This window comes from Cryptomeria japonica, chromosome 4 (assembly GCF_030272615.1).
Source record: "Cryptomeria japonica chromosome 4, Sugi_1.0, whole genome shotgun sequence".
NCBI classification, from domain to species: Eukaryota; Viridiplantae; Streptophyta; class Pinopsida; order Cupressales; family Cupressaceae; genus Cryptomeria; species Cryptomeria japonica.
Window position 1 is genome coordinate 642,494,152 of NC_081408.1, and position 15,903 is coordinate 642,510,054.

At 38.3% G+C, this 15,903-nt stretch overlaps 1 protein-coding gene across 2 annotated transcripts in view; it reads right to left on the bottom strand.

Moving 5' to 3' along the window:
- Positions 1–15,903, bottom strand: part of LOC131047685 (SAC3 family protein A) — a 79,864-nt gene that overhangs the window by 26,207 nt on the left and 37,754 nt on the right. For both annotated transcript variants that reach the window (XM_057981481.2, XM_057981482.2), the window contains exon 9: positions 15,655–15,714. In XM_057981481.2, the coding sequence (XP_057837464.2) occupies positions 15,655–15,714 (60 nt within the window). The remainder of the gene's footprint in view (positions 1–15,654; positions 15,715–15,903) is intronic.

Below are 15,903 nucleotides of genomic sequence, written 5' to 3' on the forward strand. Positions count from 1 at the left end.
TTTTTTCTATCGATGGATTTTTCTCACATCTAACACCTTTTGTAGCTTATCATTGCTGCCCCTCAAACCCTTTAGGGTCTCCACTCCCAAACCCTTGTAATGGATCTCATGATTAATTTTAGTGTTGTTTTATAGTTTATACTTTATACTACTTTATTTAAGTTTATTATGTTGTTATGCTAGTGCTATACTTATATATTGATATTGTTATTATCCATTATTGACTTATCTCTCTCTTTCTCTCTATTATATATATTTTGAAAAATCATATGTATGGCGATGGCCCTTGGACTGTCATCCCCAAAACATGTCCCTTGTCATCCCCCTGTCCCCATCCTTGAAACATCACGGAACATAGCAAATAATATGATCTCATCATGATGAACTTGCCAAACTCTTTCCTAAAATTATCCACCACTACTAGATTGAAGAAGATTTTTTGGAATGTCAATTTGTATCCATTAACAGTTTCACTATCTCTATATGGTGCAATTGTCCTTGGAAAAGAAAGTATCTTTGTACTAATATTTTGGGGATAAAGCATTTACAAGGAGATGCAATGGTGTGTTCATCTTGTTCCAACAGTGATGGATGGTTTTTTCCACTTAAAAAAAATGTTTCTTCGAGGTCATTCTCCTTTCGTGCTATTATGACCTAAGTTACCGGGTTCACCCCTGGGACGCCCTGGTACGGGTCCGGGTTCGACCGGGTCCGTGGTAAGGGTCCGGTTCGACCTGGGTTCGACCAGGGTTCGAAAAACCCAGGGTGGGTTCGACCCGGGTCGAACCCAGTCGAACCCGAGGTCGGACCCAGGCGAACCCGGGCGGACCCAGGCGAACCCCGGCGGCTGGGTGGCCCATAAAGCTAAAAAACAAACCAAATTTTAATTTTTTTTCAGTTCCACCTTTTAAAAAGTGAAAATCATAACCTAAAAAACACTTCTAAAACACTTTATTGACACATTTCACCTCATTTGTGTTGCAAACAAATTTTTTATGAGAGCAGGTTGAAGAAAGTTTGAAGAAAATTTGGCTTCCAAGATCAAAGAGGAGGAGTTGAAGACTGATTTTAGAAGCTTCAACAAGTGTTGCAGCATCATTTCCATACATTTTCAAGCTTCCATTGGCTGCAAGAGGTAGGTTTTTAAACATTTTTTTCCAACTTTTTTTGTTTCACAAATTTTCAAACATGAAACTTGAATTTTTTTTCATTATTTAGTTTTTGTTTTTGAATATGTTTATTTTATTTCTTGCCATAGGAACTAGAATGGCATCTACATCTTCCTCCATTGGCAATGAACAAATAATTGCAAAACAAAGAAATGATCCAAATTCTCCCTTATGGAAATATGTGGACATTATAAAACAACTTCCGGGAGGTGGGGGATTCCGTTGGAAATGCCATGGATGTGATATTGAACGTAATAGTTCATATTATCGGGTGGTAGGCCATTTGTGTGGAATAAAAGGAAGAGGCATCAAAAAATGCCCTGGAAAAAATGGTAAACCTATACCAGATGAGATAGTGATGAAATATATTAGGGAGCATGAGGCGGCAAAAGAGAGGGAAGCCCGTAGATTGAACCAAACCGCATCAAAGAAAACAAGGGGAATGCAAGGCCCTTCTAATCCCAGTATTGTAGTAGAAGACCACCCCTTCTTTGCCACAAATGAACCTCAAAGTGAACCACCCTTGACACGTAAAAGAACAAAGGGGCCTTTAGAAACCGCATTCCAAAATGAGAGTAGAGACAATGCTGATCAAGATATAATAAGGTGCATTTATGCAAATGGGTTGTCATTCAATGGTGTTCGCTCCCCATATTGGAAGCAAATGATAAAAGTGTTAATGAGGCACCAAGAGGGTATAAGGGCCCCAGTTATGAGAAGGTACGTGGAACATTATTGGAGAAAGAGGTGAAGAGGGTTGAAGATGCATTGAAACCCATAAGGGATTCATGGGTTGAGACAGGTGTAACAATTGTTTCAGATGGGTGGAAAGATGCTAAAAACCATCCCTTGATCAATGTCATAGCGGTGTCCCCTAAAGGGGCAATGTTTTTGAGAGCTGTGGATTGTGAGGGCCAAATAAAAGATGGCCAATTTATTGCAGAAATTCTCATCTCTGCCATTGAGTCTGTGGGACCTCGCAATGTTGTCCAAGTCATAACGGACAATGCAAAAAATTGTAGAGCTGCTGGTTTGTTGGTTGAGCAACGCTATGATCACATCTTTTGGACACCTTGTGCGGTACATTCACTCAATCTTATGCTACAAAGGATTGGGCAAAAAATAAAATGGATCAAAGATGTGTATGCAGAGGCTGAGGACATCCAGATGTTCATCACAAACCACCACATGTCTCAAGGGATTTTTAGAACCTATTCAAATTTGGAGCTATTGAAGGTAAGTGAAATAGTAATTTAATTTTACATTTTCTGATTTTTTTGAATTTTCAATGTTAATAATATCATTGTGTAAGCTATATTGTGTATTCTTCTTTAAAGTTTGGCTTTATTTTTTAATCATTTGGCATTAATTTGTGTTATAGGTTGCTGAGACCCGTTTTGCATCAAACACAATCGTCTTAAGACGACTTGTGAAAGTTAGAGTGGCACTATGCAATATGGTGATCAGCACCAATTGGACTGTATGGAAGCAAAGTAGCAATGAGAGGGCAGAAAAAATTAGGGATAGAATATTGAATGAGAAATGGTGGGATCTTGTTACATATCTCCTAAGCATCACTGAGCCCATCATGAGCATGATTCGCTATACAGACATGGATAGGCCTTGCATAGGTGAGATTTATGATGGCATTGATTCAATGCTTGAAAAAATAAAGGTCACTATAAATGAAAAAGAGAATGATCCTCAGGAGAAATTCTTCAAAGAACTGGAAGTAATTATTGTAGAGAGGTGGAATAAGATGACCACTCCTTTGCACCTTCTTGCCTATGCCTTGACACCTAAGTACTATAGCAATCAATTTCTTGATAAACCAGGAAGGATTCCACCATGGAGAGATCTAGAAGTATCTGATGGGTATAAGGCAGCATTTCTTAGACTATATCCCGATGATGATTTGCGAGATGTTGTTACAAATGAGTTCATAGAATTCGCAAATGGGAATGGTCTAAGTGTTGATGCACTTCGTCATAGATCCAAGAAAGATGCTCATAGCTGGTGGTACTTCCATGGCACATGCTTCCAACACCTACAACCCCTCGCTATAAAAGTTTTATCACAAGTAAGTTTAATTAATTAAAATTTTAAATTTACAAGTTTTAGTTTATTTATAGTTTACTTTGTCTTCATAGGTTGCTAGTAATTTTATTTTTATTAATGTATAACTTTAATTGTTTACTTTGTCTTCATAGGTTGCTAGTTCATCTGCTTCAGAAAGAAATTGGAGCACATACTCTTTCATCCACTCAGTAAAGCGCAATAGGCTGCTATCAAAAAGAGCGGAAAATTTAGTATATGTGCATTCCAACCTACGTCTTCTTTCACACAAACAACATGACTACACACAAGGGGAAACAAAGATGTGGGATATAGAGCCAGAGCATACTGATTTGGATGCTCCTGCTTCTCAGCTTCTTGCATTGACACTTGATGACTCGGAAATTGAGCCAACTTATAGTGCAAGTGCAAGTGGCATTGGCTCATGTAATGTCAATGTCAATGAGGAGGAGGAGGAGGAGGAGGATGAAGAATTAGATGATCCATTTGATGATTAAACTTTAAGTTTATATTGTTGAAAGTTGAAACAATGATATTTGAATATTTTGTCATTTTGATATTAAACTTGATGTATATGATGCTATTATCAATTATGGTATGATCATGATGCTATGATTACAAGTTTATGTTTGTTTTGTTGTTCATATGATGCTATGTGACATGCATATTTTAATTCATGCTTATAGGCTTCACAAATATCAAAATATATATATATATAAAAAAAATTTACATGTTTTTGTACTAACGAACCCAAACGAACCCAAACCCCTTTTCAAAATTTTGTCGTACCGGCGTACCGGGTTCTTCGAACCCGAACCGGCAACTTAGATTATGACCTTTATTTTTTCTATCATGGAGTTAATGACATCATAGATTTCCCCCATAACATGGCCAATATGTACCAACAAACCTGATCATACTCATGATAGGCTTGTTGAAACTCAAGACATAGGCCACACAAGCCCATCAATCATCATCTAGGCTCAATGACTTGACCAATTAGGCCCTCCTTGAATTCAATTGCTTCCAAATACTCCATTGGTGACTAATGACCATAGCACCCAATGTCTATTTCACCTTCACAAGTCATCTCAAAATGATTGTATTAATCTTTGAGTCCCAACAACCTAATGTTGTGTAAAAGCAAATTAATAACACATTAGAATGTAAATATATATGACATAAATAAAATGTCTTGTGACATATGATGGTATATATTGCTTTCACCCTCGAAAATAATGGAGAATCATGTTTCTATCCAAGAATCCCTGACTGTTTTGAGTGATGTCTCTAAAAAAAGAAAATCTTTTGCAATAATGTGATGCACACTTTTTCATACCCAAGAATTATGTAACCAAAAAGTGCATTATTGATTGTCACCACCAATTGCCCCCAATGTGGTGATCTCACCAAGTTGAAAGGAAGACCATTCACGTAAATGCAACAAGCAAGTGAAATGTTTCTTGTTTCAATTTGAAATACCTTAACCAATGGGCCTATTTTGCGAGGAGATGGATCTTCTCGGATAGAGGATGTCTCCAAGAAAATATGTTGGCAATATCTATAAGCGGCTTAAATGATGTTTCCTTTGATAAAGGATGAGCTTTTAATTATGGTCTCTCACTCATGGCATCAACTTTTTCTTGTTCCCTGATGAATGCCATATTTTAATTCCACGGCCACTTTAGCACAGATAAGTGAACTTTCACTCAACTATATGTGCTCTTAAACTGGACCCCACTGTTGTTTGTAATTAGGGCTGGCGGATTCCAATTGCCTTGGGCAACATTGGAATCCACCTCCAACATATAGGGCCAGGCCCAATAACACTCGGCTCCACCTAAAAGGTCTCCACGCTACATCCAAACCCAACTCGCCTCCATGATAGGGCCGACCCTATCCAATTCGCTTAAAAGGAATTAAATAAATTAATATGTTTAATTTGCAAAGAAGGCCGACATGATTAAGAACTATTACTACTCCTATAAATAAAGCATATACTTCTCATAACATCATTCATTCAGTTTTGCAAGAAGGTGCGAAATATATTCTAAGGAAGCGAAATATATATTCAAGGCAGTTGATAACAACGAACTACATTAAAGTGCAGCAAATCATTAATAGAAGACAGCGAACTTCATCAAAGGCAGCAGATCACCACCAAGAGATAGAGAACTCCATTGAAGGCCCAAACAAACCCTATAGAAGGACTGCGAACTACTTGAAAGGTGTTGCTACCCTTGTTACACACAGCAAGTCTAATGAGGAGGACTGCAAATCATGATCTCCATCAGCAAACTAATTGTGTAGACTTCTATGTCATCTTCCTTGTGACTGCAACATCTATACTCCAGATAAGTGTGTAATTATCAGTTGAATTCAAAACCATAATCAGATCTGAGGATCTTTTCTGGCTGGGTTTTTCCTCCTAGGAGGTTTTCCCAGGGTAACTGTGCTTTGTCTTTATGCATTCATTTCCTTTACTATGCTTAAATCTGGAAAACAATAAATTTAATTAACCTAGTTAAAACTAATTCTAATTTTCTGAGTTTTATTCAATCTGAAAGTACTAAAATTAACATGGTATCAGAGCTATAGGTTAGATAAATCTTCAGATTTAAAATTCGGTACACCTTTATTTCCAGATTGATGTAGCTTTTGCAGATCAGGTCAATGGGGCTGAAAGTTGAAGATAGGCTTGATGGGAATCTCAATTTCACTGCATGGAAAGTTCGAATCAAGTTGGCCTTAGAGGAAGAAGATCTTCTCCAATTCATAGAAGCGAAAGAGCTAACTGAGCCTATGGATGTTGCTGAACTAAAACAATTCAAAAAGGATGTTGTCAAGGCCAAGAAGATTCTCATTGATTCAGTCAAAGACCACCTAGTCACCTATATTGCCTCATTTACCACTGCAAGGGAAATGTTCAGCCATTTACAAGGTACATATGAAATTAACAATCTCAGTAGGGCAATTACTTTAAAACAGCAACTACTTAATATCAAAATGGCTAAAGAAGATTCTGTTATTTCCTACTTCATGAGAATTTCAGAATTAAAGAATCAGCTAGGTTTAATTGGCCATAACCTGGAAGACAAAGACCTTGTCATGATTGCCCTAAATGGCCTACCTCACTCATGGGAGTCATTTATCCAAACTATCAGTGGCAAGACTGAGTTGCCTTCCCTTGATCGCCTTAAGAATGATTGCATTCAAGAAGAGTCTCGCCTCATCACAAGGGGGCAAACCAAAAGTCCCCATGTAGATGATCATCTCATGCTTGCAGCTCAATGCAAAAAAGGGGGAAATTGGAAGAAACCTTATCCAAAAAGAAATAAGGATTTCAGATCATTTAGTTCCCAACACCCTTGGAAGAAACCAAGAGATACCTCACGTGTCAGATGCTTTAGATGTGACAAATTTGGTCACTATGCTAAAGAATGTCAGAATAACCCTAACCAAAGTGAAGCCAACCTAAATGAAGTCTCAAAACAAAATGATGACTTCTTATTCATCTCCGCTCTATCTAGCAGTGATCCTTCAGATAGCAATACATGGTTGATTGACAGTGGTGCCTCCAGACACATTACAGGTTACTGCGATCACCTTTTAGGCTTAGTTGAAAAGGATACCAGCCTTCACGTGGTAATTGGTGATGACGCTCGTTATTCGATAAAAGGTTCTGGCTCTACTTCCCTGAATTTAGATTCTGGTATTTCCTTGCACCTCAGTGATATCTTGTTTGTTCCTGGAATTAAAAGAAATCTAATTTCCATTTCTGCTTTAGAAGATAAAGGTTATCAAATTGCATTTTCTGAGGGAAAAGTCCTTGCTTGGCCAAAGAAAGCTAATTTTAAATCTGCTCGTATAATTGGTCATAGATATGATAGTCTTTATAAGCTCTCTACTAACCCTATTCAAGCCCTCATTAATGAGGCTCCGGAATCTTGTGAGTTATGGCATAGAAGACTTGGACATTTGCATTATCAAGCCCTTCCATCTCTTGAAAGATTAGTCAAAGGTATGCCTAAACTTAGTCAAATTCATGATAACACTTGTAAAGGTTGTGCTATAGGCAAAAATGTTAAAAGTCCATTTCATAAAAGTGAAAATAGAGCTAAAGACAAACTAGAACTTGTTCACTCTGATTTATGTGGTTCCATGTCTATAGCATCTCCTAGTGGATTTCTGTATTACGTAATCTTCATAGATGATTTTTCTAGGAAAACTTGGATCTACTTCTTGAAATCTAAAGAATCTGATGAAGTCTTAAGTAAATTTAAAGAGTTTAAAGCATTAACTGAAAACTCCTCTAGTAAAAGAATTAAATGCTTAAGATCTGACAATGGAGGTGAGTACACCTCCGGTAGCTTTTATGATTTTTGTGTTGAGTCAGGAATTAAGAGGGAATTTTGTGTACCATACAACCCTCAACAAAATAGTGTTGCTGAAAGAAAGAATAGGACTATTATGGAAGCTGCAAAGGCTATGATCCACGATCAAGACTTGCAGATCTTTCTATGGGCTAAGGCTTCTAGAACAGCAGTGTATATCCAGAATAGATGTCCTCATCGTGTCCTAAAGAAAATGACCCCGGAAGAAGCCTTCATAGGATCCAAACCAGACATTAGTCACCTCAGAATCTTTGGAAGTCTCGTGTATGTTCATGTGCCCAAGGAAAAGCGATCAAAGTTGGAACCCTCCGGAAAGAAAGGCATGCTAGTTGGATACAGTGAATCCTCCAAGGCATTCATGATTCTCATCCCAGGTCAAAGGTACGTTGAGGTAAGTAGGGATGTTACATTTGAAGAAGACATTGCTTTTAAGAAATCGAAAGGTTCTTGTGTTATTGATGAAGCTAATGACAATCAAAATATAAATGTTGATTCTAACCCTGAGATTCAGAGGGAGCAAGTTCAACCTCCTCCTCAAGATGATCATGATGACCCTCCAGAACCCATGAATCCCACTGATATTCCTAGTGACATTGTCATTACCAAAAGGGGGCCTCTCTGGGTAAGGAACACCATTCAAGAAGCTGAAAGATTTGTTGCTCCCAGAGGCACCTTCCATGAAGCTAAGAGACCTCAGGTATTCTCCAACTACGTTTCTTTGATGTGTAATCTCATTGAAATTGAACCTTGCAGCGTTGAAAAAGCCTTAAGTCATCACGCCTGGAAGCTTGCTATGGATGAAGAATATCAGTCAATCATCAAGAATGATGTGTGGGACATTGTGCCCAAACCCAAAGGTAAATCTGTTGTTTCCTCTAAATGGTTATTTAAAATTAAACATAATGCTGATGGTAGTATTGAAAAATATAAGGCTAGATTTGTAGCTCGTGGTTTTTCTCAAAAGGAAGGCATAGACTATGAAGAAACATTTGCTTCTGTTGCTAGATATACTTTTATTAGAACCATAATAGTCATTGCTGCTGCTAGGGGTTGGAAACTACATCAGATGGATGTTAAGACTGCCTTCCTCAATGGTGTCATTGAGGAAGAAGTCTATATTGAGCAACCTGAGGGTTATGAGATTCAGGATAGATTAACCCATGTGTGCAAGTTAAAGAAAGCTCTGTATGGTCTTAAACAAGCTCCTCGTGCTTGGTATGAAAGAATTGATAAATACTTGCTAAGTCTAGGGTTTTGTAAAAATGATGCTGACTCTAACATATACTTTAAGGTAGCCAATGATGAAATGCTAATTCTAGTTCTTTATGTGGATGACTTATTTCTTACTGGTAAAGATGAACTTATTATTAGATGCAAGAAAGAACTAGCTTCAGAATTTGAAATGAAAGATTTAGGTCTAATGCATTATTTCCTAGGTCTAGAAGTATGGCAAAGATCTAACGAAATTTTTCTAAGTCAAGGAAAGTATGCTATTGACATTTTGAAAAGATTTAGAATGATGGATTGTAAACCCATGTCTACTCCTATGGAATCTAACTTAAAGAAGTTAAGTGTTTCTGCAACTAACTCTGAATTTGCAGATCCATCCGAGTACCGGCAGTTGATTGGTTCTTTGATGTATCTAGTTAACACTAGACCAGATATATGTTTTGCTGTGAATGCTCTCAGCCAGTTTATGAGCTTGCCCAAACATGTTCATCTTGTTGCAGCCAAGCATATCCTAAGATACTTGCGAGGCACAGTTGGTTTTGGGCTGAAGTATCCACTTAACACTCCAATAACCTTGGAAGGTTATTTTGATGCAGACTGGGCTGGAAGCGTCAAAGACAGGAAAAGCACCTCCGGTATTTGTTTTAGCTTGGGATTCGCAGTAATCTCTTGGGCTTGCAGGAAACAATCCTCAGTGGCATTGAGTACTGCTGAAGCTGAGTATATTGCAGCAAGTGTAGCTTCTAAAGAAGCAGTGTGGCTTTGCAAGCTTCTTGCAGAGCTGTTTGGTCAAGCTTGGGATCCTACAGTTATTCACTGTGATAACCAGAGTTGTATTAAGATGTCCATCAACCCAGTGTTTCATGACAAGTCAAAACATGTGGAAACTCACTATCATTTCATTCGAGACATGGTGCAAAGAGGTGCTATTCAGCTGAAGTATATCCGCACTGATGAGCAGGTTGCAGATATTCTTACCAAGCCTCTATCCAAAGTGAAGTTTCCGTACTTCAGGGACAGACTTGGTATTATGGAAAATGAAACCCTAATTGAAAGGGAGTCTCAATCTCAATAATACGATGTGTTGTATCAAACCACCCTCTGCAGGCAATGTAAGGTGGTATTACAAAACTTCTCAAGGAGAAGTATAATAATTAACCATCCTCTACGGGCAATGTAAGATGGTATTGTAAATGTTAAACCACCCTCTGCAGGCAATGTAAGGTGGTATTGTAAACTTCTCAAGGAGAAGTGTAATTATTAACCATCCTCTGCGGGCAATGTAAGATGGTATTGTAAAACTTCTCAGAGAGAAGTGTAATTGTTAAACCATCCTCTGTGGGCAATGTAAGATGGTATTAGTGTAATTGTTGACCATCCTCTGCGGGCAATGTAAGATGGTAGAAAAGATCCTCTCCACCCTCTGCGGGCAATGTAAGGTGGATCCAGTCTATGCTTGTGTGCAAGTTGGAAGATCATGATTATGTAGTTTCATACTTGCTTGTGTGCAAGATGGAAGATTATGGTTATGATTCTCTTCCCTAATTAAGAGGCAGTGTTGTTTGTAATTAGGGCTAGCGGATTCCAATTGCCTTGGGCAACATTGGAATCCGCCTCCAACATATAGGGCTAGGCCCAAACCTCTCGGCTCCACCTAAAAGGTCTCCACGCTACATCCAAACCCAACTCGCCTCCATGATAGGGCCGACCCTATCCAATTCGCTTAAAAGGAATTAAATAAATTAATATGTTTAATTTGCAAAGAAGGCCGACATGATTAAGAACTATTACTACTCCTATAAATAAAGCATATACTTCACATAACATCATTCATTCAGTTTTGCAAGAAGATGCAAAATATATATTCAAGGCAGTTGATAACAGCGAACTACATTAAAGTGCAGCAGATCATTAATAGAAGACAGAGAACTTCATCAAAGGCAGCAGATCACCACCAAGAGATAGAGAACTCCATTGAAGGCCCAAACAAACCCTATAGAAGGACTGCGAACTACTTGAAAGGTGCTGCTACCCTTGTTACACACAGCAAATCTGATTAGGAGGACTGCAAATCATGATCTCCATTAGCAAACTAATTGTGTAGACTTCTATGTCATCTTCCTTGTGACTACAACATCTATACTCCAGATAAGTGTGTAATTATCAGTTGAATTCAAAACCATAATCAGATCTGAGGATCTTTTCTGGCTAGGTTTTTCCTCCTAGGAGGTTTTCCCAGGGTAACTGCGCTTTGTCTTTATGCATTCATTTCCTTTACTATGCTTAAATCTGGAAAACAATAAATTTAATTAACCTAGTTAAAACTAATTCTGATTTTCTGAGTTTTATTCAATCTGAAAGTACTAAAATTAACACCCACTAGTTAAAATTCCAAATAAAAGACCAACCTCTTGGAAGTTGTTCAAGCACCGTAACATATTTCCATAGATGAGATGCTTGATCATATTCAAATTGTTTGTTTGCTTCAAGACCCACTGAACTTACACTAGTGACTATTCCAAATAGATTGCAATTTGTTGTCATAAAAATTACAAAATTTCAGTGAAACACGGGGATGCATTTCCCCACTAGCCCCCACGATTCTGGGACAGCAACCTCTCCGGGATGCAGGAACGAGGGTGAGGCATCCCCCCACCGTCCTGCAACCACCACCAAGATGTTTAGAGATGTCAAGGATGTCTAGACATCTCGGGGACACCCAAGCATCCCTCGAGCATCTTGGGACCAACTGGAAGTCTCTCGTCCCTGGGTGTCAAAAAAAGTGTGTTTTTATATTTAAATTTTTTTGGTTTTATCTACCCTAATTTAAACCTAATTTTATTTGGTTTTATGTGCCCTTCACTACATTTTAAATAATCATCTTTATGATATTTTCATGCTACTCGTAATCATATTTTCATAACTAGTTTTTCAAGTACTATATGTATAGCAGCATCACCCCCCTTCCCCCCCCCCCCACCAACTTAGGCCCTTTGTCCCCCCATCCCTGAGTCTGCCCATCCTAAACCTCCATGGAACACTGCAAATTTAATAATTTTAAAAACAAAAAACAACCCTACAATATGCATAAACAAATAAAAGTCCAAAACAAACACCAAAAAACATTTTGAATAATTTTGAAGCTTGTTTTTTTTTCCAAAAAAATCATATTTTTCAACTTAAAGCTCATCAAAATTTAGAAAAAAATTAAGGGTGCATGAGTAGCCGAGTTGGTGTGAAGACGAGTCGTGAGGCGTAGTGTTAGGCTAATGATCCCGGTGCTACGCATCAACTCCGGTTCGATTCTCACTTGTTACCATAAACCCTTTTACCAACCAAGATCATTCGATTGTTGAATGGGAGAGACCATTGGAGGGATGGTGGAAAGTGAATTTTGACAAGGCTTCTAAAGGCAACCCAAGACCTTCAAGGGCAGGGGTTATTGTGAGGAATTGGAAGGGTGAAACTTTGGCTATTGGTGCTCAGAGGTTGGTGGACGGTTCAAATAATTTGGCTGAAGCAACGGCAATGCTATTAGCCGTTAGGATGTGTGAGATGTTAAGCGCAAGAAAAGTGCATTTAGAGGGAGATTCTCTGATTATCATTCTGGCATTAATGAAGAAAGGAATTGAGGCATGGCATTTACAAGGTTGGATCTACAAAACCCTCGAAGAGATGAAGTATTTTGAGTATTTCCAATTAAGCCATGTTAACGAACTGGCAATGTTGAGGCAGATATTCTTTCCAAGTGGGCTCTCACATTTAATGCAGTGGGTGATTTTAGATGGGAAGATTTTTGAAATGTCTGCTTTGAGGAGGGAGCAGGTGGCGTACATTAATGTCATAGCGGACTGAGTGTACGATGTCATAGCGGATTTGCTTGTTAATGATGTTTCTTTAGTTTTATGAGTTGGCATTTATTTCATTCCCTTCCTTCTCGAGGTTTCATTGAGAAGATAACTGTAGTTGCAGCAGAGCTCTGAGAAGTTTACAGATATAATTTGAGAGGTGGTGAAGTGGGAAGTGGGGCGAGCATGGAGGCCAACTTCACTCTTCGAAGCAGGAGACGAGTTTACTCTTTCTTCGGGGAGATCACCATGGGTCAAATGCAAAAGATGTTCAAATCTTTAGATGAATTGTTAGCCCAGAGTGAGGCAATTGTGGTCGGGGGGCCTTTCAGTCAACTCAAATTCAGGTTTAAAACAAAGATGGATGTTTTCTCCCTTATCATGGCTTGAGGTTTGGAGCTGGAAGAAGACACGGCTACAATAAAGAAGGTGATGCAGACAATCGTCCATGAAGATTTTCTGGTAGGGATGGACTCAATTATGGAATGGGAGGTGTCGGGTGTGGGGTTTGATGCTCATGAGGGATTGGAGGCCGAAGAGAATGGTGGCAATGCAGGTTTATTCCTCTTTCTTCGATGGGCAAGGGGAATGTGTAAATTTCACCGCAGGCAGGAGGCTAGAAGGGGATGGGACGCTTTGAAGCTATTTGATTAAAGTGCTGGAGGTTTTCATTGCGCAGGCCAAGGCAGAGGCCGAGCATGGGCAGAGACGGGTGCTGCATCCTAGACCGACGAGGGCGATGGAGAACAGAGAGGCCAGGGTGGTGAGGAACAATCGTCAGCGAAAAGTCCAGTGAGTTGGTGCTTTCCGTTTTTTGGTGGTGACGTGTCCTTTCTGGATTGGCATTTTTTTAGACTTGGTTTAGCCAGTTTTTTTTATGTAATTGGGCAGGATGGTGGAGTAGTCTTGTAATGGCATTTTTGGTAGGGTTGTTATCGGGTTGGCAATTTTGCCCTTTTTTTGGTTCAGATACTTGTTAGACATGTTATGCGAACTTTATTTTTGAATATCAATAAAACATAAATTATTACCGAAAAAAAAAATTTAGAAAAAAATTTGTTAAAAACTAAAAGACTTTGTTAAACTACATACCTAACCTCCTCCATGCAAGGTATATTTGTCCCCTAAGCACTTTGTGATCATTTTCCTTCGAAAGAAAAACATCTTCCAAAATGTAAAAATCGCATAACAAGAATGAGCTTGTGTGAAATAGGTTTACTATCTGTGTTTGTCAAACAACAAACATAATAAGTGTGTTTTAGGTTTTAGGCACTTTTTAGGGATTTTTGTGTTTCAATGTTTATGAAATGCTCCTTTTCATTTTTGCCATATTTTATTTTTTTAAACCAGCTTGTTGACTGCAAGAGCGCCACAAGAGTGGCCAGAGTGCAGCCCTGCCACCCCAAGTTTCCTAGGGGTATGTGGCAGGCATATCCATAAGGAACGTGTGACAACAAAGAGCGGGTAGGTGTACCCACATGGAACTCAAGATGGTATGAATCTGCCCTAGCCGCTCCCACGACAGCCCTATCTCCAAACCAAAACTATACTTGATTGGGTACACGACTGGCTACTTAAGTACAAAACATTGTAAAATCGGATTAATTTACCAAAAGAATCAATAAATTACAAAAAAAGATAAATATGATGATGTCGGGCATCTTGTATTATAAAATTAGACAGTGAATTAATTTCTAATAAAAATGTAAAACTTTGAATTCCTATAAGTTTCAAAACCCAAAGAATCAATAGAACTTTCCCAAAATGAACTTTAAGCATGCCATCGATTTATATTTATTTGATCTTGCCAAGGAATTTCTATCACAGATGTTTTTTTGGCTGCAGATTCAAAGGAAATTATTTTATTTCTCTGTAACCTGGAGACGCATCTCCCCACCTGAGATGCGTCTTGGAGACTTTTCGTGCTTCTTGAGTCTTAATTTTAAGCCGGAGACTTCACTTCCACATCTCTTGCTGTCTCCCCATCTCCCACCAGGTTTCTAGTCATCACCCACGCATCTCCTCTGACCAAAGGCGCATGAAAAGGTCAAAAACAAAATAAAAACATTGTTTTCTATCATTCAGCAGCCATCATGGATGAAGCGGTTGAAACATATGGCCTTTATGAATTACCCAAGTTCTACTACCATCAGAGGAACCTAAGTTTGAGAGTGATGATTGTCTAGAGAGCATCATAGCTGAGGACCTTGATATGGATGATTAAAAGATTGAAGAGTAGACTATAGATTTCTGATTTTGTTTTTTGTTTGTGTACCAGCATCAAACTATCAATATTTTTGAATTTCAATATGATATGTAGTGTGAGTTTTGAGATCTTTGACTCTTTGACACAATGACATTTGACATTTTGATTTGTGTATTTAAACTTTAGAGTTAATGTTAAACTTTGCCACTGTTCTTGTTTTCAAAGTTCTATGTCATGATATTTTTTTGGAGATTATTGAATTATATTATTGGCATCTCCAGGTACCCCCATCTCCTATTTTTGAAAATTAGCCGTACCGGTACCGGTACCAGTTTCCGGAGGCTCCAAGTAGCCCCGTCTCCTGGTGACCTTGTTTTATTCTGATTTCATAAACACACTGTGAGCTTGAAACTTTGAATGTTCAGGACACTTGAAAGTTGCATGAAACAAATTAGGACCACATATTCTTCTATTAGAAGCAATCAAAAATATCCCATCACGTGAAAAAGTTATGAAATTTCTCTATTTCAGATTAAGTTATCAATTTCAGAATTTCTTTTTCAATCAAATTCCAGTTCATTGACTAAAATTATGCACTTCCAAAAGATAAATGCAAGGCATGTTATGCTCACATAACAATTAAACCATGAAACTGAGTGATATTACTAAAAACAGTAATACAGGAAAAGTAACAAAAATCAACACAGGCTACATAATTCAGTAGGTCATACCTGGTTGAATTCTGACATATCTCCAGCCTCCAGGGCTAATCGTGCATGAGTTTCATAAACCTGTATGATTATACAAAATATGGTGCGTCAATTTCCCAAGATTGATCTAAAATTAATCTCTATAATTTCAGAATGTTGTATGTGATCATCAATGCCACAGCAATATTTCCATCGACTACCATGACATATCAAAATGGATTATCAAATAATTTAAAACGAGCCATCATTTCTAGCAATGCTTCCAAGCTG